The sequence below is a fragment of the Typopeltis vanoorti genome, chromosome 21, assembly GCF_054136105.1.
Source record: "Typopeltis vanoorti isolate ZY-2024b chromosome 21, IOZ_Tvanoo_1.0, whole genome shotgun sequence".
Lineage (NCBI taxonomy): Eukaryota > Metazoa > Arthropoda > Arachnida > Uropygi > Thelyphonidae > Typopeltis > Typopeltis vanoorti.
The window spans coordinates 91,960,849-91,985,592 of NC_143569.1; the positions used below are offsets into that span (position 1 = coordinate 91,960,849).

The 24,744-nt window shown below is 35.1% G+C and overlaps 1 protein-coding gene across 6 annotated transcripts in view; it reads left to right on the forward strand.

Annotated features, from left to right (window-relative positions):
* LOC150095108 (MAP/microtubule affinity-regulating kinase 3-like) overlaps positions 1-20,997 on the forward strand; it is a 360,635-nt gene extending 339,638 nt beyond the window's left edge. For 4 of the 6 annotated variants that reach the window (XM_090411526.1, XM_090411529.1, XM_090411528.1 and 1 more), the window contains 2 exons: positions 12,879-13,160; positions 19,118-20,997. In XM_090411526.1, the coding sequence (XP_090267652.1) occupies positions 12,879-13,160; positions 19,118-19,442 (607 nt within the window). In that variant the 3' untranslated portion in view covers positions 19,443-20,997. The remainder of the gene's footprint in view (positions 1-12,878; positions 13,161-19,117) is intronic. The other 2 variants (XM_090411530.1, XM_090411532.1) reach the window with 2 other exon arrangements.
* Positions 20,998-24,744: the final 3,747 nt, after the last annotated feature.

A 24,744-nucleotide genomic window follows, 5' to 3' on the forward strand; every position in this document is an offset into this window, starting at 1 on the left:
AAACAGAATTCCCCCCAAACTACGTTAGCTCAATTCTTTGTTAAGAAGCAGAATAATAAATTTATATTCTGAATATGTTTTATTGTCTTTCAGCTTCATGGTTTTCCTTTAACTAAGCCCTGAGATATACCTTAATTTATTTTATAAAAAAAAAATTAAGGGTCAAAAAAAGAAATCTGAGGAACGAATTATGCATGTTCCCACAGGTTATTATATTCGATTAATGCGCCTGTTTTAAAGAACGCATTAGGTGCACTAATCGAGGGATTGCTGTATTCAAATTTATATTTCTTATATTTATTGACAATTTGGGACTTAACTTTAAAAAAAAAAAAAAAAAAAAGAGTTTACTGTTTACTTGGCTCAAACCATAAACAGAAATGATGACACAACATGATGAAATGCCCAGTTAAAGGTTCAAACTGGCCTTATCAGGGTGAACCAGGGCAAAGAGTAAAAAAATCAGCTACTACAACAAACTCAGCCTCAGCAAAATTGATGATATGCACTATCAGCATAAGAAGTATCAATGGAGAAGAAGTGGAACTAACAGAAGAATTAATGGAGGTGTACTGTATTGACATAATTGGTATTACTGAGATGAAAAATACTAAGGTGAGATACCACTAAATAACTAAGAAGTTGTCTATCTCACTCTACTTGAAATTGCCACTCAAGAGTTCAGAGATGCACTTTGAGTGGCAATTTCAAGTAGAGTGAGGTAGACAAATTTCAAAATGAGAAATTGGATGCTTTTGTTCTATTATACCATAATTCTAGTTCAGAAAAATAAGAAATTTTGGTACTCATTATCTAGCTTACATAAAGAAAAAGTTTGTTCTTGTTGAAGATCTAAAAAAAAGAGTAGGAAAAGAATTCAGAGATATAGAAATATTTGGGAAAATTTGAAGAAAAGAGCAAAGCTAATCATTCTCTCATGTTGTACCATCATTTTATTTGTGGTTTAAGCCAATAAAAAATACAATTTGGTCGGCTAAATCTCAAATTGCCAGCCCATCCTCATTTGTTCGGTATCCAGGTAGATACCTAATGGGGTGCACCACGAGAAGGCGAAGATTGCATGTTAGGTCAGAAGCCCGGGTCAGTTTTCCTCATTCCTTTAAAGGCTATGTGGAGGTCTCCTCTCAGTTATACAGCTTTGACCCTTAAGCACTCCAGAGAGCAAAGCTAATAATAATGGTAAGTACATACTGCATTTCTGTTGTGAACATGGACTAGTCATTATTGACACCATGCTCTGCTGTAAAGATATGCATAAATTCACTTGGAGAAAACACAAGAAATAAGTCTTATTGATTATGTTACAGTTTAGTGTTATCTTCTGCTGATTCGTGACACGAGGATGTACAGAGCATTTGAAATAAATAGATGATAGCCAATAGTTTTTTAGCTACATAAAAATGTATATCATATTGAAAACAAAAAATATGAAAAGAAATCAACAAAAAAATTCTTTTTACAGCAAAAGCTGTAAAAAGAATTATAGTTGAGCAGCTTTCAGAATTGTAAACTGAAAAATACAAATAATATTAAAGAAAATAATAAGGAATTTAAATAAGAACTAAATTTTTGAGCCTATTGGCACAATCAGTATCACTGGATCTGTAGTGAAAGTTTTCACTGATTTGGTTAGGGAGGCATATGATGAACTTCTTTGCAAAGAGAACTACTACTTTGTGTTTGACTAAAACGTTATCTAGGAAAGAAGAAATCATATAGAAAACTCCTGGCAAGTAAGTCAGCAAGTGCACTGAGAGATTGAGAAAAACATGGGGAAACTAAGTGTAAAAGCCACTAAATGGGAAAGTTTTGGATAAGAATATAGAAGAATATAAGAATATAGGTAAAATATCATGCAGGTCAATGTTCTACAGACAAGTGAAAAACTGAGAAACAGAGGAAAGAGTACTGTAAAAGGAATCGGTGATAGCAGAATTGACATAAAAACTGAAGACATTCTGGGTGCATGGAATAGTTTTTTTTATGCAGCTCCAACCAACAAAAGGCTTCTATAAACTCATCGTACAAATGTACCATAGGTAGGCTAAGGATTTTTTTTCATCATTTTTATATATTTTTTGTATTTATTTATTTATTTTTGTTTATTTTTTACATAGTCTGGAAACCCTGTTCTAGAGACCAAACACGGAATTTTTTTCAAGCCACTTCAGGCATCCAGTAAGTGGAGCCAGTAATCTCACACTGGGAGATGAAATTTATCTTTCACCTAAAGACAGTTGTACCCACAGCAGAATTCGAACCCACCACGGTACCATTAAATCAGTTACTTGGAAATATTGTTAAAGGAGATAAGCATTGGCAGAATGGTGATAGAAAATATTCATGAGGAATGTAATCAGGAGTACTTTTCTATATTTGAGGTAGAAAGAGCAATTCAAAACCCAGAACATGGAAAGAGTGGCATAGATGACCTTCATCAGAAATGCTAAATATGAATACATAAAGATTTACAGTGGCTATACAATGAATTTAAGAAAACCTGATCAGAAGGTTGAATTCCAGATGATTAAAGTTGAGCTCATATGTAATTTCCATCTATGAGAAGGGAAATTATTATTATTTATATGGGCACCTCCATGGAGTTCGAAGACTCATCGCTGGAGACTCAATCCTATCCACACAATCTATCATACCTCTCCTTGAAACCATTAATAGAAAAAGCACTCACAACTGACTCTGGCAACCCATTTCACTCATTCACCACTCTCCAAGCAAAAAATCTAGTCTTCACACCCCGACTGAACACACCTTTATTCTACTTCCAGGGATGACCCTTTGTTCTGGTCTCTCTAGCCAAGTGCTGAAACATTTCCACTGCATCTATCCTATAAAATCCTTTAAGCAACTTATATGTTTCTATCATATCCCCTCTTTTTCTCCTATTAGCCAACTTCTTTTGCAATCTGCACACCTTCAATCTATATTTGTAGGGAACATTCCACAGGCCACTCACAATCTTGGTCACTCATCTCTGAATCCTCTCCACTGCTTCTTCATCCCCAAGAAACTTTGGAAATATTCTGGAACTTAAAAAACATTGATTGCATTCTCAATTGTGAAAACCTATAGAATAAGTAAAACATTTTATACAATGCATATCTTGTTTATGGAATTATCACTAAATTAGTAGCATTCAAAGTGATTTTAATTCAAAGTGATATCGCTTCTGCATGATCAAAATTAAAGTATCCCTGTTTAAGGCCTTGTGGAGCATCATCCAGTGATCCAAATGCTGCAAAACTTTGCAGGAATACATTGTGTATCATGCAGAAGTGATATCTGAGAGGGGGGGGGGGGGTTCCCAAAATTTGCCACCAGGAGTGTTAAACGGCAAATGCATAGAATTTGCATTTTTCATGCACCAGGAGGGTTTAAAAAGATGGACACAGGATTTTTGCTTACATTCTGGTTAATACTGTCCACAGTGATAGCACTAACCTTGCTCTAACCTGCTTTGTTCATGAAGCTGTACTACCTAAACAATTGCAATGCTGTTGCTACGCTCCATGAATTTCATCTCCTGAACAATTGCCGAGGAGGTCAACTATCTCCATGTGCTTTGCAATGAATGATTAGTCATTTTGAAGAAACGAGATCATTGGAAGCTAGATCTGGCAGAGGTCGCAAACCAATCAGTTCAAAACAAGTGAATGAAGTTGCTACTGCTGTTGTGGAGCAGACCATGAATAACATGAATGTGCCTTACACAACTGTTTATGGAAGAATCTGTATTTCTACCCATTCAAGATAGCCCTAACACAGGACTTTGAAAGTAGACTGACATTCGCATTGACATTCCTTGATTGAGTGGGATTTGATGCTGCTTGGCTGTGGATGATTTTGTGGGGAGATGAAGCCCACTTTCACCTGTGAATATCCACAATTGCCAGATATGGGCTATGCAAAACCAGCATACAATGCAATAAATTCCTTTGAATTCATCCAAAGTTACTGTCTGCAGGTTTACAGCTTTGTTTATCATTGGATCATTCTTCTTTTAGGATATTTGCCAGTTGGATCCAGTGACCTGCTAAGAGGTATCACAATATGATAAACAATTTTATTGTGCCACAGCCACAATAGCACCTGTGCATAGATTTAGTCATTTTTATGCAGGATGGTGCCCTCCACACATTTGTTGATCTCTGCACAGGAGGTTCTTCAAGAACATTTCACAGAAGCCAGAGTAATTAGCCATGCATTTCCCAATACATGGCTGTCTCACTCACCTGATCTTGCCCTCTCTAACTTCTGGCTCTGAGGATTTCTCAAGGACATCCTGCATACAGAGCAAAATGGCCAGAGTATACATTCAATTTACAGACAAAAAATGCTATTAGTAGAAGTAGGTAGTACTGTGTGTAAATGATGGAAAGTAACGTGTGTGTAAATGAATTGTGTAGTGTGGAGTAGGGCTCCCTTCCATGATAAGTCCTTGGATTTCCTGAAGGTTTTTATGTAATAATAATAACTAGTAATGTAAGTTTTAATTGTGCAGTACTATTTGCTGCCCTGGTTAGCGGAGTAGTTGGTATACCCACTCTCCAACCAACAGACTGCAGGTTCAAATCCCACTGTGAGCATGGATGTTTATAAATTCTCTTTAGGTGGGAGATAATTTCATTGTCTGGTATGAGACCACAGCCCTGCTTGTTGGAGGTCTGAAATGGCTTGAAAAAGTTCCATGTTTGGTCTCTAGAGCAGGGTTTCTGGAATGTAAAAATTAATTAAAAATACAAAAAAAAAAAAAAATAATTGATGAAAAAAATTCTTATCCCTCTCACAGTATAGAATGTACTATAGGTTTGCAAAGATGGGACAACATAAAATCCTAGAAACTGATACATCTCTTGAAGGTGCCCATTGAAAATTGTTAATAAGGTGAGTGTTCATCTACTCTGGAAATGTTTCGCTTAGAGCCAAAAGAAAAACCAAATTACGGAGGCAGAAGTAATCATCGATATGATGCTTGTTCTTCCTGTAAATGCTTCCAAGTAAATTAACCCAAGAAGAGAGTCCTGTCCTTGTCTGTGGATTTGAGTAATTTCAGAGATCAGATAAAGTGAAAAGGGATTTGTGCATGTGGAAGGAAGATTGAAACTTCATTTTAGTTGCTTTGATGTTGACTAGGCTTCTTCATTCCATTCTGTTTGGCATGGAGGTCAGCCTTTAAGACACTGGTTGTTAATATTATTGAAACTTTGAAACCTCCCCCCAACCTTCTAACTCCCACTCAGAAATTGTACTGTTTTTACTCTGAAATGATTTAAAATTAATTCCTTTTATTTTTACGGATATTTCGCCTGCTTTCATTTAGGAGGGCCCCCTTTTTTGTGTCATTGGCTTTCTATTCAAAAATTCTTAGGGGCATTGCTGATGTATTATAGAGACAAATATATGCAGAATATTAGAGGAAGAAATTTCCAACATACCTTGCTTGGATGTTTTTGGCTGTCTTCTTTCTGCGATGTGCATACTTCTGCTGTTAAAGGAGGGGTGAGGCAGTGTGGGAGAATTAATTTGAAAAAACCTGGTTTTTTTATATAACATATATATATTATTATTATTAATGGTGGACAGAGCGCTTTTTGGAGGGGAAAGAGATGGGAAAAAGAGGGCCAAAAATAGAAATCGAATTTTTGAGGAAGGGGAAAGGTTTATTGGAAAAGGCATCAAGGGAGGGGGTTAATGGGGTGCGAGCCGTTTCGACCGTTCGTCATCTTTGGAAGAAAACGGATTTTTTTTTTTTTTTTTTTTTTTTTTTTTTTTTTTTTTTTTTTTTTCAAATTAATTCTCCCACATTGCCTTGGACCCCCCCCCCCCCCAAAAAAAATCTTCCTTTAACAGCAGAAGTATGCACATCGCAGAAAGAAGACAGCCAACAACATCCAAGCAAGGTATGTCCAAAATTTCTTCCTTCCTCTATTATTCTGCATATATTTGTCTCTATAATACATCAGTAATGCCCTAAGAATTTTTGAGTAGAAAGCCAATGACACAAAAAAAAAGAACACTCCTAAATGAAAGCAGGTGAAATAGCCGTAAAAATAATAGTTTTTAAGATTTAAGAGGATTAAATGGGAATTTGGTATTTAGGATCATTGTTAAAATTTGCCATTTCATTTAGGACTGTTTTAATCGGCTAAATTACGCAAAACAAAATTGTATGCATATTGCATGAAAATTTGTTTTGAGTTGTTACTAGAATGATTAGTGTTTGTACATGAATGCTGTTATGAAATGCACCTTTTTTTTTATGATTGTCTGCAATCATTTCCTTCCTTGTTTCTCCTTTAATTACCTGGTGTTGGGACTGTCTTGTTAATTTGGAAGCCTGATGTGTCTTGAAAAAAAGTTTCATGCTTAGTCTCTAGAATAGAACTTCCAGATTAACTTTAGCCTACCTGTAATACTAATGTACTAAAGGCTTACTGTAACTTAATGGATTGAATTCACTTTAAAAATAAAAAATGAAAATATTTCCCTATAAATGTTGGCACAGTGATTGAAGAGTAGCAGAGTGAAATCTTTCCCCTACAAATATAAAGGGTATAAAATAGATGTAAAGGAGGTGCCAGGGATTTTGCAACCTCAGAATAATTTCAGATTATAGTATTTTGCATCAAGGAAAAAAGACTACAAAATGATAATTTTAAGACAACGCAAGATTTTATTTAAAAAAATCTTAGGTCTTCAGAGTTAACATCTACTTTTATATAAACATTCTTTCATTTTATTAATAAATTTATATGTAAAATCAGCATGTAAAATTTGGTTAAGCTAGCATCTGTGGAATGTATGCACTAGTGAATGTCAGTAGTTTATAAGGAAAAAAGAGACAATGGTGCTGAAATTGACAATTGCATTGATTAAGGGCATATTGAGGAGTCTGTGAGATGCTGAATGTGAGCCAAATTTCAAATAGATATGCAGCAGGTAGTGACATGTACTAAGCAGGAATTCAGGTGCTAGAATGCAAGATAGCATGAAAGTGAAAAGGTTATATGGAAGCAGTAGTCTGGGGGGGGGCTCTGTAGCTCAGTCAGTATAGGCTAAGCCCTTTGGTCAGAAAGAGTTTTCTTCACCCGGAAACTGGTTTTGTGTCCCTCAGAACAGGCAAACTGACCCAGCACGCACACACACATCTACAGGCATAGGGCCAACCACCTTATCCTCAAGATGATCGTGTGGTTGGTTGTGAAGTTCAATGGTTCATGAAAAAAGCTTAAGACAAGACAGGTTGGTGAAGTGTGGTGCCATACTTAAACTAGAAAGTCCAGTTGCTTTGAAAAGAAATAAAATCTGTGAAGTTCAAGAAAGCTGAAATGGACAAAAAGAAAAAAAAAGTGATCCATGATAAGGGCCATGCTGGATGACTAAGCAGCAAAAGCATGTTTTCCAAGTATAGTGATTCATGACATGACTGAGACAATATGTAAGCAAGTAGAATGATATGGTTTGAAGTTTGTGGAAATGCATCAAAATTAATTTTTTAAAAAATAATAAATAAATATAGCAGCTGCTACCCAAAATTTGGAGATAGGCATGTAGTCTGTTTGGTTAAGATTAGGATGAAGAACCAGGTTTTTCAAATTTCAAGGAATAGACAATCAGATTTAAATCTACTGTAGTGCAAAAATGTATTGTTGGATTCAGAACTTGGTTAGAAGCAGCAGAATTCTTTTTGATGGACAGCATGGGTTTGCTTAAAGGAAGATTGTGTTTTACTTACTTATTATAACACGATGGCAAAATGCATTAAACAAGGGGATTCATATGCAGTAGTATATTTAGATTTTGCAATGGCCTTCGATAGATTACCACATGATAAGCTGGTAATTAAATTGGAACAGGTAGGGGTTGGATGATATATTAGTATGTTGCTTTGGAGATTGGCTGTCTGATAGTATCAGCAGGTTGTATATGGTAGAGTGATATCCCAAAAGAGGAAAGTCACTAGTGCCGTGTCCTAGGTCAGGTGTTTGACCTAGTTGTTGTTTGATTATTAAGGAAGGGGCTTAAATGGTGATATACAGTTATTTGCAGATGATGCAAAGTTGGGGAGAGATGAGCTGTAGCCTGCAAGAGGACTTGAATGGACTGTTTGAATGGGCAAGTGTGTGGGTGTGAGAGGACGTCCGTTTAACATAGAGTGTAAGGTGTAAAAATTTGGGAAGTAAAGATGGGATGCAGAGTATAGGATTGATGGGAGATATCTTAGAGGTGGTGGATAGGGACTTGAAATTTTGTAGGCATTTTGCAAAAATTGTGAGGACAATACAGCAGATTATGGCAATGATGTAGAGAACACTGACATTTAGAAGTAAGGATATTATGATTCCATTATACAAGCCTTTAATCAGACAGTCTATGGATTAACTTTGCATGAATTTGGTCACCTGGTTTTCAAAAGGATGAGTTGTTGGAGAGGGTTCAGAGATAGACTAAATTCTGTTTCTGGTCTCTCCAACAACTCATCCTTTTGAAAACCAGGCAACCAAATCTGTCCACAGTAATCCATATGCAGTCTGATCAAAGGCTTGTATAATGGAATTATAACAATCCTTCTTTCTAAATGTCAGTGTTCTCCACATTATTGCCATAATCTGCTGTATTGTCCTCACAATGTCCACAAAATAAATCCTTATCCACCACCACCCCCCAGATCTTTTAGAGGTCTTCATGAGGACAGATTGACTGAATGAAAATTGCTGAGCCTAGTGGAAAGGAGGAGGAAGGATGACATGAGTGAGACACACAAGTTAATAAAGGGTAATTACCAGATTAATGTAGATATGATTTTTCATAGAATGTCTGGAGACAGGGAGAGAACAAGAGGCCATCACCGGGAGCTGTATAAGGATGGTGTGAGCGAGGGGAAGTAGATTTTTTGCACGGAGAGTGATGGGTGATTGGAATGCAATTCTTTCGATGACTTACATTGATGCCAGCCATCAGGAGCTGCCTCAATAGAGTTGTGTATATAAACTGCATAGTCAACATCAACTATTTCCCTCCCTGAGTAATTCTGAAGTTTTTGAAATATGTTATTAATGCTTTATCTACTTGCATCAAACAAAGTTAGAATTTGTGTAGTCTCCACAAAAGTGGTCACTTTATTATGAGTTTTGCTATTTAAATAACATCATTAAAAAATGTCAAGAATTATTGCAGAAGGTTTGACAGTTTGTAATTTGAATTCCCAAATGTTTACAGTGATTCCTTCATAAGGTAGCAATATTTGAACCATAATTGGGAATAATTTACAATTCTTCAGCCAGGTTATCAATAGAAAAAGAACTAATATATTCATTACAATTGCTTCTGATTTTGTCTGCTCAAATTGAAATTTGGGTTCAAAACATATTTGCAATATTTTAGAAGACTGGAAGCTTTGGTTCTCTTTAACAGTATGGGAAGCCCACAATCTTTCACTGACTAAGTGTCCATGGATTTTTGATGTTTGGCCCATACACAAGAAGTTGGTTGGTCAACCACTGTAGTACATTAATACTGTGTATGGAAAGAGATTTGGGAAAAGAGGAACTTCTTCACATTAGATCAGAAGGCCTGTGCATTGTATTTTTTGGAAAACACATGGGGATGGGGAGGCTGTTCCTGATTGCAGCAGTAGGAATGGAGGAGAAGGAAGAGAAACTTGTTCTATGAGTATGGAGTTGGACTGTGAAGGAATGCTTGGTGGTAGCTGCACACGTATCAGTGGATTTGGTAGAGGAGTGTGTGATGATGATGGTTCTGATGAACGTTTACCATGAAAATATTTGTAGAGATGCATGTTGCAGATACTAAATGCCTGTGTAAGAGTGGTTGGATGGAGTGAGTTAGTAAGAGATGAGTCATTAATCAGTCTGATTGCTCTCTTCTGTATTGTATTGTATTAATTTTTAAGGAGCTCTTGGAACACCTCCCCAGATGTGCAAATAGTACTCAGTGGATGAGCAGGTTTGTGATTTGTACAGGGTTAATAGCTGTTTGGAAGTAAAGTAATGCCTTGAGTGAAAGAGGAGTCAAATTTTTTGTGTGGCAAGAAGACAGTGGTTGTAATGTGTTAGTCGAGATAGTTTTGATGTCAAGGTAATCCCAGGGAAGAGATCTCATCTTGCCTAAAGATTTGGGTGTTGTCAAAGGAAAGGCAGGGAGTTTTTTTTGTGGGAAATAAGACAGAACTGTGTTTTGCAGGTGCTGAAATTGACAAAATTATCTGAGTCCCATTGAAGAATGCTTTGGAGATCAGAACGTGCAGAGGATGTTGCTCTGTGAGTTGTTGTGATTTGTTTAGTGCAAGGTTTATCAAGTAACAAGGAGGAGTATAGTGTTCCGTTGTTGGCTAAACTGCATATTGGATTGGTGGTCAGTTGAAGATCAAGATATAGAAGAAAGAGGGGTGGGTGAGAGGACAGAACCTTGTGGGACTCCAGCAATTGTTGCATAGTTAGAAGATAAGTAAATGTCCACTATCACACACAATGTGTGTCCAGTAAGAAAGCTGGCAACCCAGTTTGAGAAGTCACTGGATAGACTGAATGATGGGAGCTTACTTAATAGTTCCTTGTGCCAGACCTAATTGAAAGCCTTTGAGATATCTAGTGCAACCATTTTGGATTCAACAAACTTTTCCATAGTACTTATCCAGAAGTGGGCAACATAGGTGAGCAGATCTCCCTGTTAAGTGTCATTAGCACAGTTATTAGTTGAGTATACTTTCAACTAATAAATAGCTGTCAGTATGGAATTGAGTGCTGATGGTTCTCTCCATTACTTTAGAGAGGGCTGAGGTGTGTGAGAGAAAGAGAGACTGCCAATAGTTTGATTTGCAAGGATCAGTTGCCATTCTTGGAAATGGGTTGGACATGGACTAATTTCCAGCATGCAGGGTCGATGTAAAGAGATAAAAAGGCTGACATAGAATAGTCAGTTCAGGAGTGCAAATCTTCAGGACAATTGAAGGAATGCTGTCATGACCAGGGAACTTTTGGTATCTAATTTGGACAGGATTTTTCTGATTATTTCCTGGTGAAAGGTCAGAAGAGACATTCAGCATTGGTTGTTTTTGGAATGTTTGGAATACATCTACCAAAGTCATCTGTGGCAGTATTTAAGGAAGAGTATGTTGCCAGGAAATTGGCTTTTTGGTGATGATGCTATAGACCCATCTGGGTACAGTAGCTATGGGAGCAGTGTTGAGCAAAAGTTGTGACCAGCTGCTTTGGCAAGAGACCAAAATACATGGCTGCCATTTGGCACAATGCAAGTTTTTACCTTTTGCTCTTTGGAGATTGGTTTTCAATGCATTGGTGAATTTTTATGCAGCTGTTTCAGGTTTTAGTGAAAATGAGAGATGGAGTTCTTGATAGCTAGTTGTAGTATGTTTTGGTTCTTCATTTGTACAGCCTTGGCACATATTTTAGAGAATCAAGGCTTATTTAGATGATGGGAATTTAGTATTGAATGGGGAATCGTATGCTTTCATTTCAGAGAGCATTACTGCAGTGATGCGTTCAGTGCATTTGGGTTGGAAGGCTGAAGACAATAATCCAAGGGAATGATGCATGTAAAAAAAAACACTCATTTGAAAGCATTATGTTAACTAGCATGTGTTGTTGAGTTTTTACTTGTTTTAGAGATTTTAGAGAATCAAGGCACATATTTTAGAGAATCAAGGCTTATTTAGATGATGGGAATTTAGTATTGAATGGGGAATCATATGCGTTCAGTGCATTTGGGTTGGAAGGCTGAAGACAATAATCCCAGGGAATGATGCATGTAAAAAAAAACACTCATTTGAAAGCATTATGTTAACTAGCATGTGTTGTTGAGTTTTTACTTGTTTTTCAATATTAAATGATCAGGTGCCAATGAAAATAACACCAAATGGTATTTTCACAGTAAACTTCACTATCTAGTTTGACTTACTAAGAAACAGATTTTTTTTTTCTTTTCTGTAACTTGGTATTAAAACACTCGCATTTTTGTTTATTATTATTAGTATTATTATCTGAGGCCTCCAGGGAGTCAAGGACTCATCGAGGGAGGCTGTAAATTACCCAACCCAGCTATCATACCTTCCCTTAAATTCATTTACACTAGATGCACTCACTACCCCTAAGGGCAAATTATTCCACTCACTGCTCTCTGGGAGAAAAACCTAGCTCTAAAAAAAAAAGAAACTTATTCAGTATAACAAAATTAGTTATCAAATGATAATCGTGTACGGTATCTTTCATAATCTTATGTTACTGCCTTGAGAATTCACATTATTATTATTACGTGACATCTCCTAGGAGTCCAAAGACTCATCAGTATTTGGACAAATATCCATGCCCACTCTACAACTCTGTCTCCACCACTCATTCCACCAACTACAACGAACAGTAACTACCATCATCACCTACACCAATGTCATTTACTGCCTACCAGTATTTTCACAGACAATTGCAGACATCCATGCCCATGGTAGGATTCAAACCCACAGCCTTTTGGCTAGAGAACAGATATGCTAACCACTCAGCCATCACATCACATCTGTGATTACTAGAGTAGAATAACTTATGTGATCCATTTCTTTGTTTAAGCATGTTAATTTCTTTACATATATATAACAGTTATTTCTCCTGTCAAATGAATTTTGATTAATTGTTGCACCTGTGACTGGATAAGAAATTTATTGAACCTTCATTATACAAGATCATACCTAGTTGTTTCTTTTATAGTTTTGTTTGTTAAATAACTAGTTATGCATGTTCTCATGTTTTTATATAACTGTATTTTGAGTGATTGCTAATTGACCAATTTACATTTTATGTTTTTTATAATAGCACCTTTCATACTTTAAGTGAAGCATATGATGTTTTTTGCAGCAGTGCCACAATGGCCAAGCAACTTTTGACAGTATCTCCTCTGACAGCCCTTAATAGACCTTTTCCAAGAGGCACTGTAAATCGTAGTACTTTTCATAGTGGTCAAACAAGAGAACGACGTCATGTTACAGCTTACAATGGCCCAGGCACTGCTCCAATGCACACTCAAGACACATCTGGAGTTGGGCCAGGTGGAAGGCAGTCTTTCTTCAGCAAACTTTCATCAAAATTTAGTAAAAGGTAAAAGGTTTTCATTTATGATTTTATTAAGTAAAAATTAGTTTTAATTAAAATCATAATTTGAAATGTGTTGGGTTTCTGCAGTGCTAATTGTTAATGCTTTCTTTTTTACTGTAATTTCTAATGATAAAAAGAATGCATATTTCTTGTTGCAAATTTTGCATCTAGTTAGATTGACAATGATTACAAATCAGGAATATGAAATAAGGAAAAGTGTCTATTAATATTAATATACATCAGTCAGCACTCATAAAGCAGAACGGCATTTATTTGCCCCTTTGTGAATGTTCCCAATATTTATTCTTGGCAGTCAATATTCCTTAGACATCGACTCAGTCAACATATTTGAGTATCTATCTTATAGATTAATTGTGCTGATTGTTTCAAAGAATGACTCTTCAACATAAGGAAGTGCCAAATTATTTTCAGCATGAATAAAGAGCCTGAAGTTATAGTTCAGTTGCTTAACTTTATGGGAAAGGAAAGGACATTATTGGAAAATTAGAAAATTTTTAGAAAAGCAATGGGAATGGACACATCCAGCTACTGCTCTTTCTCCTCTCATAACATTTACTGTTAGTATGCCACAAGCCTCTTGAAATAGCTTGCAGCAGTGTTAATTTTTACTTCTTTTGCATCCTCATGTTTATATAGAGAATGGCTTGCCATAAGTTCTTTACAAGATTCTACAACTTTTTCAAGTTTTAAGAATTTGGAATGTCTGTTTGAAAATGGCATTTTACTTTACATTAAAATTTTTTAAGTTATATTTTCTGTGAGAAAAATATTTATTGAGTTTTGTTTCGAGAACAAAATTCAAAATAGAAAAGGACTGTTTTGATAGATTTTTCATGTGAAGGCACTTGATTTTGTCTGTCCTTTAGTGAAACATACAGAGAAAGATCATTTTATTTGAAAGAAGTTTTATATTAAAAGTATATATTTGAACACTGAGGAACTTTTGCATTATAGAAAATCTTCAGTTTTGATGTTCAATTCTAAGAAGGTACTTTGAATTCACTGGCTTCTTTTAACATAGTCATAATTGATGTGTACAGTCAGTGATTAGTGTAGAAAAAGAATTTAATTTTTTTATGAGTGTGGTAGTAAGTAAAGCTTTTAAATAAAGATTGTATAATTTGTATTATACTAGATATTGTCTGTATGGTGCCAGTGCATGATAGAACAATGCCTTTAATTTTTGTTAGGATAGTTTAATATGTGAGATTTTGTTCAGTGTGTGTGAAATATATTTGTTACAAAAGATTTGTTGCAAAGGGTGAAGGATTTGTTTGTTAAAGACTGGTGAGAATGGGTGCCATTTATGTGAAGAGAATAAAATGTGTAATAGCAGTGGAGAATATTGACAAAGTGAAAAAAATGTATTGGCAAGATTGATGAAAGTACAGTGGAGAGGGGCAGGAGAATGAAGAAAATATAATGAAAGAAATAACACACTTACATGGAATTCATCGCAAAATGAAGCATGAGATTGAACAATTGCAGGAAGCCAGGTGATTTGTAGAGCTGTGGATGGAAATAAACGAGATGTGATGTGAGAAGCAGGAATGTATGATAAAATAGTAAAGAGAATTTTTTATCTTGATTCTATGTATATAAGGGCTGCACTTAATGAGAGCATGACTGATTCCTGTTTTTCTGGTGCAGAAATTAATAACATTAGTGAAGCTGTCAGTGTGCAAAAAAGGTAAGATGAAATAATGAAAAGAGGAAGAATAAAAAAGAAGAGCGAAAGAGTAAACATTCTGAGTCTGCTGCCACAATATGATGTAGCCAAAGTGGATATTGATTGCTAATCACTAATTTTGTAAGTTCTCCAAAAGTGGACATAGTTTGTGGACATGGATGAATTATGCTAATGGATTGAACTTAAATAGATTTGGAGTTAGGTATCTTGAGAAAGCATTGTTAACTGAGGGTATGGAACTACAAAGGGGAAACTAGAGTTATTGGGAGGGGGGAGATATGGCAGATTGTGCATGTGTGTGTGGGGGGGGGGATGAGGAAAGTGAGCAATAAAAAAAAAATAACCAAAAATGCAGAATCTTGTCTATCAAGTGACAAAATTGAATGGGGTAGTCAGTATAAGATTGTAAAGGTAGATGTAGGCCTACCTTTACACCTTATATGTTTATTAATGCCAGATGTATCAGAAATAATAGAGAGAAAGGAGTTTTTGGCATTAATTGGTGCAACCTCACCAAAAGTTACAGGCATTAGTAGGACTTAGTTGACAGGAGATGATGTAGTTACAGGAAAAGAATTTGAGGAGTACAGAAAAACCTCGCTTAACGCGAATTCAATATACGCGATAATCAGTTAGCGCGATTGAATGAAATGAGACTATTTCCCACTATAAGCGAGTGATTAATCAGTTCACATGATTTTTTGACGTTACACGAAATTTTTTATTGCTAATCTGTAGTGAACTGAAAAGCTAGAAGTCATTAACAGACACGAAAGTGGTGCTAGCAATACAATGACTGTGCAAGACCCGGCATACAACAGGTTGGATTATATTAAATAAGAGCAAAGAACAAGGAAAAGTTGCTACTGCTTCTTTAAGCATACAGATCACCCGAAATAGAAGCCATTTAATGATCAAGATGGAGTGTCTTCTATTGCTCTAGATTGAGAATTATAACCAAAAAAGAATACCCCTTAGTACGGGGAATATTGAAGCAAAAACCTCATTGGAAGAGACCAAATTTCAAGAGGAATGTGAAGCTTTACTGTGCATTTAGGATGGTTTTGACTGTTTTAAAAATCAAACTGGACTACATAACATAAAAATAACTGGAGAATCTGCTAGTGCTAATAAAGATTCTGCAGCCAAGTTTGCTGAAAAACTGCAAAGGATACTTCAGAAGGGTGATTATGGCAATTGGCAAATATTCAGCGTCGACGAAATTGGTCTCTTTTGGAAAGCGTACGCCAACAAAAACTTTCATAGCTAAAAACTGACGCATCTCAACCAGGATACAAAGTATCTAAAGGTTGTCTTATGCTTTTATTAGAAGGCAATGCAGAAGGCAACTTTAAGCTCAAGCCTATGTTAGTTATCATGCGCAAAATCCAAGATCTAACATTATTCAAGAAAGCAGTTGGAAAAGAACTTGGACTTAGGAATATTATTATTGAGCACTTGGCTCATCCATTATGGACTATTGACTAACAGCGAGTTTTTTTTAAGAGTAAAAAGAAAAAATTCATGTTTGTCCTAAGATATTTGTTTTAGTCTACTGCTAGATGGTAGTCCATAACTGGCTAGGAAACTATTGAGCCACTGGCTCACTCATTTTGGGCTTTTGGCAGTGGGTTGTAAAAACTTACCTCTTCAGTATGGTTTTGGGATGTTTGCGTTTTGTAGGATTGTACTCACTGTAGTCTACTGCTTGGTGGATTAGTGGTGGATAGCATCATTTGTAAAGAATTTTGCAGCCTTTTCACGTTGGAAAGTTTGATCTCAGAGATATCAGCTTCTTGGTGAAGCTGTAGATTTTTTATGTACCATGCCGCATTAAATGCTATTTGTAAACATTTGTTTTGGATTGTCTGTAGTTTCCTGGTGTTTGAATGTGCTGTGTGACTCCATGCATATGAGCAATACATCAGAACTGGCCTGATCAGCATCTTGTATAGTAGAAGTTTGAGTTCTGTGCTTAGCCAGCTATGACAATTCAGTAATGGGTATAGCTGCCCCATTGCTCTATTTGTTTTTGAGCAGATATGATTAGTAGGATTATAAAGTGAAGACCCTTATCTAGTTGTATCCCTAAGTATTTGGCTATTGGCTGCCATGGGATCCGGGTGACACATGACAACATCAACCTCCAGGGACACTCATCTTCTTATGTGTCTGCATTAACATCAATTCACCACTTTTTTGAGCCATTGTTCTAGCACTGAGACTGCATTTTGCAGTTTGTCGATTGCCAATGTAGGTTGCATGGAGTGGACCATTATTGCAGTATCATCTGCATATAGTGCCATTGTGGTGGCAATAGTACGTGGGATGTCAGCCACATTGCAAAGAGCAGCGAGCCCTAGCAAATTCCTGCAGTGATGTTGTGTTCAGATGATCTAATTCCCTGTAGCTTCACTCAGAGTTTGCAATTGTTGAGGTACATCATGGTCTGCAAGTGCAGAGTGGCTGTACTATTTAAAAAAAAAAAAAAATGGCATCCCTTATCTGGTGAGTGTCCATTTGGCAGGTATCCATGCGCTGGATACCCACCACAGAATACATTGGAAGAAATCCACGTTAATACACCACAGCAAATTTAAATATGAAAGATTGTTCGTGGAATCAGCCTCAGCTCTAAAAAAACTTTCCAAACCGCTACAAATTTGGGTGCATGAGACTGCCCCAAATTTGGGAAGCTTGCATCTTGAGAACTTCAGCCCATCAGCCAAGACAACCCAATATAGCCCGCAAGGGGGCACCTTTAGGACTCTAGGAACAACAGTAGTTTTCTCTCATTTGTTTTTTGTAGTGCCTGCATGCATGTGTCATAGTTGTATGTTCCCATGAAGATGGCAATGTGACATTGCCGGAATATAAGAGGTATTTATTAAAATTTATTTTAATTAATATTCCAGTATACATTGTAAATTCCTTAAATAATTTAATAGTCATGTGTTACCAACTTATAAGCCTATCTGCAAGAATTATGACTTCTCCAGCTTCATTGATACATATCATTGTTGCAGCAAATTTACCATCTAGCTTACCATCTGCATCTCTGCTGCTGCTGCCAATGTTTAATGTTTTTTCTTTGCTACTCCAGTGTTCTGTACATCATAACTACTACATTCTTATAAAATCTGTCTTATCACTACTCTGATCACATAATACCTCACTGGCCCAGCCAATTTCCAATCCTCACCATACAATTCCTCAGTTCTTGAAAAATTGAGTCTAGATATTTAAATTGATTTTTCTAGTGAACAATCTGCTCTTCAAGTCTAAAGTGCCATCTATATTTCTTCTCTTACCAAAAGGTTCATGACATATTCTGCCTTAATATTTACTAATCTTTTTAACTCTGGCTTCCAATCTTTTTTAAGAAATTTAAATCATCTTTTGACTGGTCAACTAGTATCACATCATGGAACTTCATTCTATATATTATAAGTCAGTCTGTCACCATTGTGAAACAAGTAGAGGCTCATGGATTTGACATCTGATGTCTACCGTCACAGGAGTTCCTCTGTTTTGCCACCAACACTTGTTATAGCTCTCCAGTACATATATTTGATATATTTGCCCAGAATTATTTTTCTAGCTACTGCCTACCAAATTACTTTCCTAGAACTTGACCATAGGCTTTCCATAAATTAATAAAAATCATATAGAAATCCTTCTTTCTCTAAATGTTATCAGTTGCCTAACAGTAAATATTGTCACATCTCGGCTTTTTCTGTGACTTTAATTCCAATAACTTAATTTTCCAACTTGATTCCTCAGTAGTTATGACCAGAAGACTTTCTTAATATATCATTTATTTTATCTTCATCACAAGAGTTTGATTTTTTAAAAAAAACAAAATTATAATTATTATAATTTTATTTAGAATCTGGTCAACCATTCAATACCTGTGTCTTTTATTATCTTCCACAGTTCTAATAAAGATCAGACCACATGAGCCACAGATACTGGCCTTTTGAGTGTTTTTTTTTTTTTTTTTTTTGTCTGCTTCCCTTTTATAATTTGGAGGTGATAATTTTTGATGCCTTATCTTCAAATGAACCACAATCTACTGTATCCCTTAATTTCCCATACTCACCCAAACACCTGCACTCTTTTAAAATCTTGAGCCTAGATGCATTATATACTCCTTATTGTGCTAGTTTTATCATTGGTTTAATAACATACTAATAAGCATCTGTTCAAAAATTAATAGATAATAAACTTGCTTTTTTTCCACTTTTAGGACAATGAATGATGATCAAGTAAAGCCACGTTCTCTCAGGTTTACTTGGAGCATGAAGACAACATCTGCACGTGATCCAAATGAGATAATGTCAGAAATAAGAAAGGTGCTAGACAGAAATAACTGTGATTATGAGCAGAGAGAAAAATTTCTGTTACTCTGTGTATATGGAGATCCAAATACAGACTCACTCGTACAGTGGGAAATAGAAGTGTGTAAATTACCTCGGCTCTCTTTGAATGGCGTTCGTTTCAAACGCATTTCTGGCACTTCAATTGGCTTCAAAAACATTGCTTCTAAAATTGCTAATGAGCTGAAACTTTAAACTGTTTTATTGCATATATACTTATCAAGAGCACACAAAAAGGCAGCTGTAAGTGAAATGGCAACAAACTGTTTTAATGAAGAATGTCACAAGATTTGCTGGAAGAAGCAAGTTGCAGTCATCCTATTTGTAGTTGTATTTAGTTGGTGGACTTAGAAAACTGTCTTGTATATTGTGTCACTTGTGATCTTGGGGTGGGAACTGTGTAAATATCATTTAAGAACTCCTGAGAATGAATTGGAACAAGGTATACTGGCATCCGTTTATTGTGTTGTTGTTTCAAGTTGCAAAAACTATAGATGTACTGATTAAAAAAACAAAATGCTATACCATCGTCACATAGCTTCATTCTTATTCAAAACTGGTTAGTTTCTTCTCATATGCTGTAGATACATTGGCAAGTATGTTAATATATGAATGCTTAAACCAATCCCTGTTAGGATAGCAAAAAAAAAAAAAAAAAAAATCCAAAAAAAAAAAAAAATCTGTACATGTAGTCTGTTTTCCCCAGCCGCTTGTTTGTGAATTGGGGTGTTATATCCATTGTTCATATACATACAAAATACACATAAGTGTATCAAAAGATTATTATTCACTGTCCTATTTTATTTTCTTTGTGCTCTATAGGCCAATGAGCAGCAGACTGCCATCTTCCTTTTTTTAGGTGACAGTGTTTAATAATTGAGTGTTTTGTTAAAACTGATGGCTATCCATCACTTTATGTGTATGTGAGTGTGTGTGTGTGCATATGCATGCATTGCTCTACAGAAATATGAGAAAATGTATTTTTGCACTTGAACTAAGAGACTAGAATTGATTAAATAACAAGTAATAATTGTAAAATTTCTTAATTATTGATATGGTATTTTGCAGTATTTCTTATAATGGAATAAGCAAGACAGTTCATTATTTAATATCACTCTTCTGAAATTTTTCAGCTTTTTCAATTGTGATATGTTTGCTATCTACAAATATCTGTTTTGTTATATACTATATACATGAATTATTCTTTACATCATTTATTAAAAAAGAAAGAAAAACGTTTGACAAAAGGAATGTGAAATTTGACATTTTCTTATGAAATTTTTCATGTGAGAAGTTTATAGTATTGCTCTTGAATGTTTGAGCCAGTCCAGTATTTAGGTAATGATATTATTAAAATGCATATTTTTAAATTTATAAAGTAGAAATTGTGTGGTTTCAGATATATGAAACAGTAATGTAATTTGTGTAGCTGTGCACTTTGCAAAAAAGAAAATCCCACATAATTGTCGTTTCTTAGATGGCAGTTTGCTGTTCTCATTTAATAAATTGATTTTGCTGTGGATTGACGCTTCCAGCAAAAGAGCTCAAGTTGGTAAGTTTGCTGCACTTGACAGATATACTTGTAACTGGTTGAACTGTCTTTCATTGTACACCTTGGACAGTCATGGAAACTAGGAGTTCGTGTACACTGTAACTAGAAACTGGCACTGTACATAGGCTGTGGTGATTTTTTTTTCTCTATTAAAAACCCAAGTAAAATCATTAAAAAATTTTATATGTGGAACTGTAAGAGCTCTCATTTTTATTTTCACCTGTTTTTCTACATTCACATTTATATTCAAATTCTTCATTAAAATGATTAAATCATGTACATTATTTTAATTATTACTGCATTTATCATTTTAATTTTAAAACAATAATTATAAAACTTGTTCTTCTGATATATTGCCAACCTGGTAAACTTAAATTGCTTCTAAGTTACAAATGCATGTTCATGTGTAATATTCATTTAGCTTCGTATATTTTCAGTTCTGAGGATCATTTTTTGCCTGATGAATTGTTATGACTTTGTTTTATATTTAATAATACAAAAAGCTATCAATAATGTGTGCAAATTATTATATATTATATATAATTTATATATTATGTTGTCATTAGTTTTAAGGTGCTGGTTTTTTTTTTTTTTTTTTTTTTGCATCAATGCATAAGCACTCTAATAGCACTTTGTCCGTCCATCTGTATGCTGTACAGTACTGCCTGACTAAATTGATTTTGATGAAATTACTATTTGAGATCTTTATTAAAATATAAGCCATATCAATTTAAACAGACCATTTTTAATATCAAAATATGTAAAATGATGTAAAATTGTATTCTAAAGTATAGTACACATGAACTCTTTAGTTTGTGAAAGCATTATAGTGCTGTGATAATCAATGAATATCATTGTTCATCAGCAGTAACATCATTTATAAGCTGTGGGGGGGTTATTAAGCAACGAAGCTACCATCTGTTATGCCTGTCATTTGCATTTTCTTTCCGGGTGCCTGTTAGTGCCATATATTAAGGATCTTGGAGATCAGATCATAAGATATATTTGTGGAGAGCAGAAAATTAGGGTTAAGCATCTAAAGCATCTTTTTAGGATGAATTTATCTTTAAAAGTGAATTTCACTTTTACATATGCTCTTTTTATAATGTTGGCCGAGTGGTCAGCGTAATTGCTCTCCAGCAAAAGGCTGCGGGTTCGTATCCTGCCATAGGCATGGATGTTTGTGATTGTCTGGAAAATTCTAGTGATGATGATGGTAGTTGCAGTTCGTTGTAGTTCGTTGTAGTTGGTGGATTGAGTGGTGGAGACAGAGAATTGTAGAGTAGGTGCCCTCCCCCGATGAGTCTTTTTTGACTCCCTGGAGGTGTTACATAATAATAATAACTCTTGAAAAAACACACGTGCATTTAGAATGATAAATTAGATCCTTTAGTAATAGCACTAAAAGTTGACTTTCTGAGAGCTTATTGTCATAATATAACTGCAGTATAATAACAGAAACGTTTACAGGTATATACTATGTTATTGAAATTTTTCTTTAAAATTCTTTAAATTATTTTAAATGTTGAATTATAGGTTATAAGTAAATATAAGTTATATTATTTCTAAGAGAAATAAATTACATTGGTAAGCCATGTGAAATGGTATACATGACATTACATCCATCTCAAACATAACTTATATAAAGAGATTATTCATTTGCCACTCTGCTGAAATTTGTACTTACTTTTAAAAGGAAATTTTAGTTTGGTGCACTTTATATTTTCTTTTAATGTAATTTCAGATAGAGGTTTCCGATTTATAAGTAACATGTGGGATTTGGGATTTTGTTTTGATTTTCTTTGTCTGAAAAAAAAATATATTCAGTTACTACCTAATCATAATCACCATTATAACAAACTCACTCCTGATAGCAAATTAACTTAATAAATCCCCTAAGCAGTACCATAAAAATTAAAAAATTCATGTGCACAAACTATACATTATAACAAACTTTTTCTGTTGTGATCCCAATGACACTTTATTATAGTGCATGTACTTTTTATCATATTTGCTTGTTTGTGGTTTAAAAAAAAAAAAAAAAATCGACACGCATTCTCAATCTCAATAAACATAAACATATTGGCTGTGAATAGTTCCCATAGGAAGAAATTGTAAATTTTATTTTATTTATTTTTTTTTTTTACACCCAAGATGCATATTAAATGGATTTAGATAACTAGCTCACAATTTTTAGTACTGATGGTAGGAGATTGTTGTAAAGAATAAAGAAATGAGAAAATGGGATAAAAAGCTAGTTCAGTAATCCTGAATGCCATTTTCATTAATGATGGCTAGTTATTATTTGTTTAAAAAGTTTTTGAGGAAAATTTTAAAATTATAGATGGATGTAGTGAATGCTTCTGAGATAGTTCATGGCACAAAATATATATCTTTATTTTTATTTATTTTTATCATTTTGCATTGATTCAGCATTGATTTACATTTTTTGTTCACATTTATATTCCCTTAGTTTTTACCGTTTGGTATGAATTATCACTTCTAACTTTTAGTACATGTATTTTTTCATTAAATAAAACTTTTAACATCTTTTTTTTTTTTTTTTTTTTTTCTGTTTACACAGTATATTTTCTACAGTGGCACAACTACCACCTTATGTTTCTGCACTATAAGGTTGTGTAATATATTGATGGTGTTGCTGCAGGAAATGGGTGAGATTTGAGATTTGGGGAGTCCAAGTGATGGTTGACAGTAGACTGAAGTTTAGAGGACATATTGCAAGTGTTGCAAAGACTGCATGTCGTAGTGCTGCTATGTTACGAAGTACTCTATAACATGTAAGGGATAAGGAGGTGGTTGTGCCACTGTAGAAAGCACTGGTCAGACCATACTTGGACTATATACTCTCAGATTTGGTCACCTGGGTTTTCAATGTGATGTGGAAACATTGGAGAGAGAGAGAGTCCAGAGAGGTGAGTAAGACAATATCAAGACTGGAATGCTGTCTATGGAGAGAGGTGATATGATAGACATTTAAGTTGATGAGGGGATTTTATTGGATTAATCCAGAGGGGATTGTAAAAAGAGTAGAATGCAAGTGCAGAAGAACCAGAAGATTCCTGGAAGTTGTATAAGAGTGTGGTGATGAGGGGTGGGGGTGGGGTAAATTTTTTACATGAAGAATTGTCAGTGAATGGAATGCATTACCAGAATGTTGTTAATACAGGGAGTGTTAAGGATTTTAAGATTCAGTGTGATAGATATATTGTCATTTGAATGAATCTCCCATGAGTCTGCCAACTCCATGAAGGGTATAATAATAATAATAATAACATGTGTACAGATTACTACACCACTTGCACAGTTTGCCATGTTCAGGTTTATTCCTCCTTTTGAATATCAACAGCATTTCATGATTTTGTACTCTGTTACTCCCCCCCCCCCCCCCCCCGTGCAAAATATAGTTGTAGTTTATTGTGTACATAATTTGTCCTCGTTAAAGATGGATTGGCAGAGAGGAAAGACGACATTTTCTGTTGAAAGAAATTCATAATTTTAGGGTGGGCAGATTCATGCTGGAATAAATGCCATTTGGAAAACAACTGTATATTTTTTGGTATGTATGTATTTTAGTGTTCTTCATCATCATCATCATCAAATTCCTGCCAGGTACCCTCAAGGGGTGTACAGGATATGACAGTACTACATGAAAAAATTACATCATTACTAACTTCCTATCTACAATTTTCCTCCAAATCAGTCTGTTACTTGTCAAGACTCCAACATTATCAGATCTTATATTTCTATCGTCTAAGGCACTTTGTACCGTATCAATCCACCTATATCTTGGTCTTCCTCTGGGTCGTTTTCCTGCCAACCTAGCAGAGAACACTTGTTTTGCTAATCTTTTCTCTCCCATTCTATTTAAGTGACCATACCATCTGAGATTAGCTCTGCTAACGCATTCCTGGATGCTGACAATGT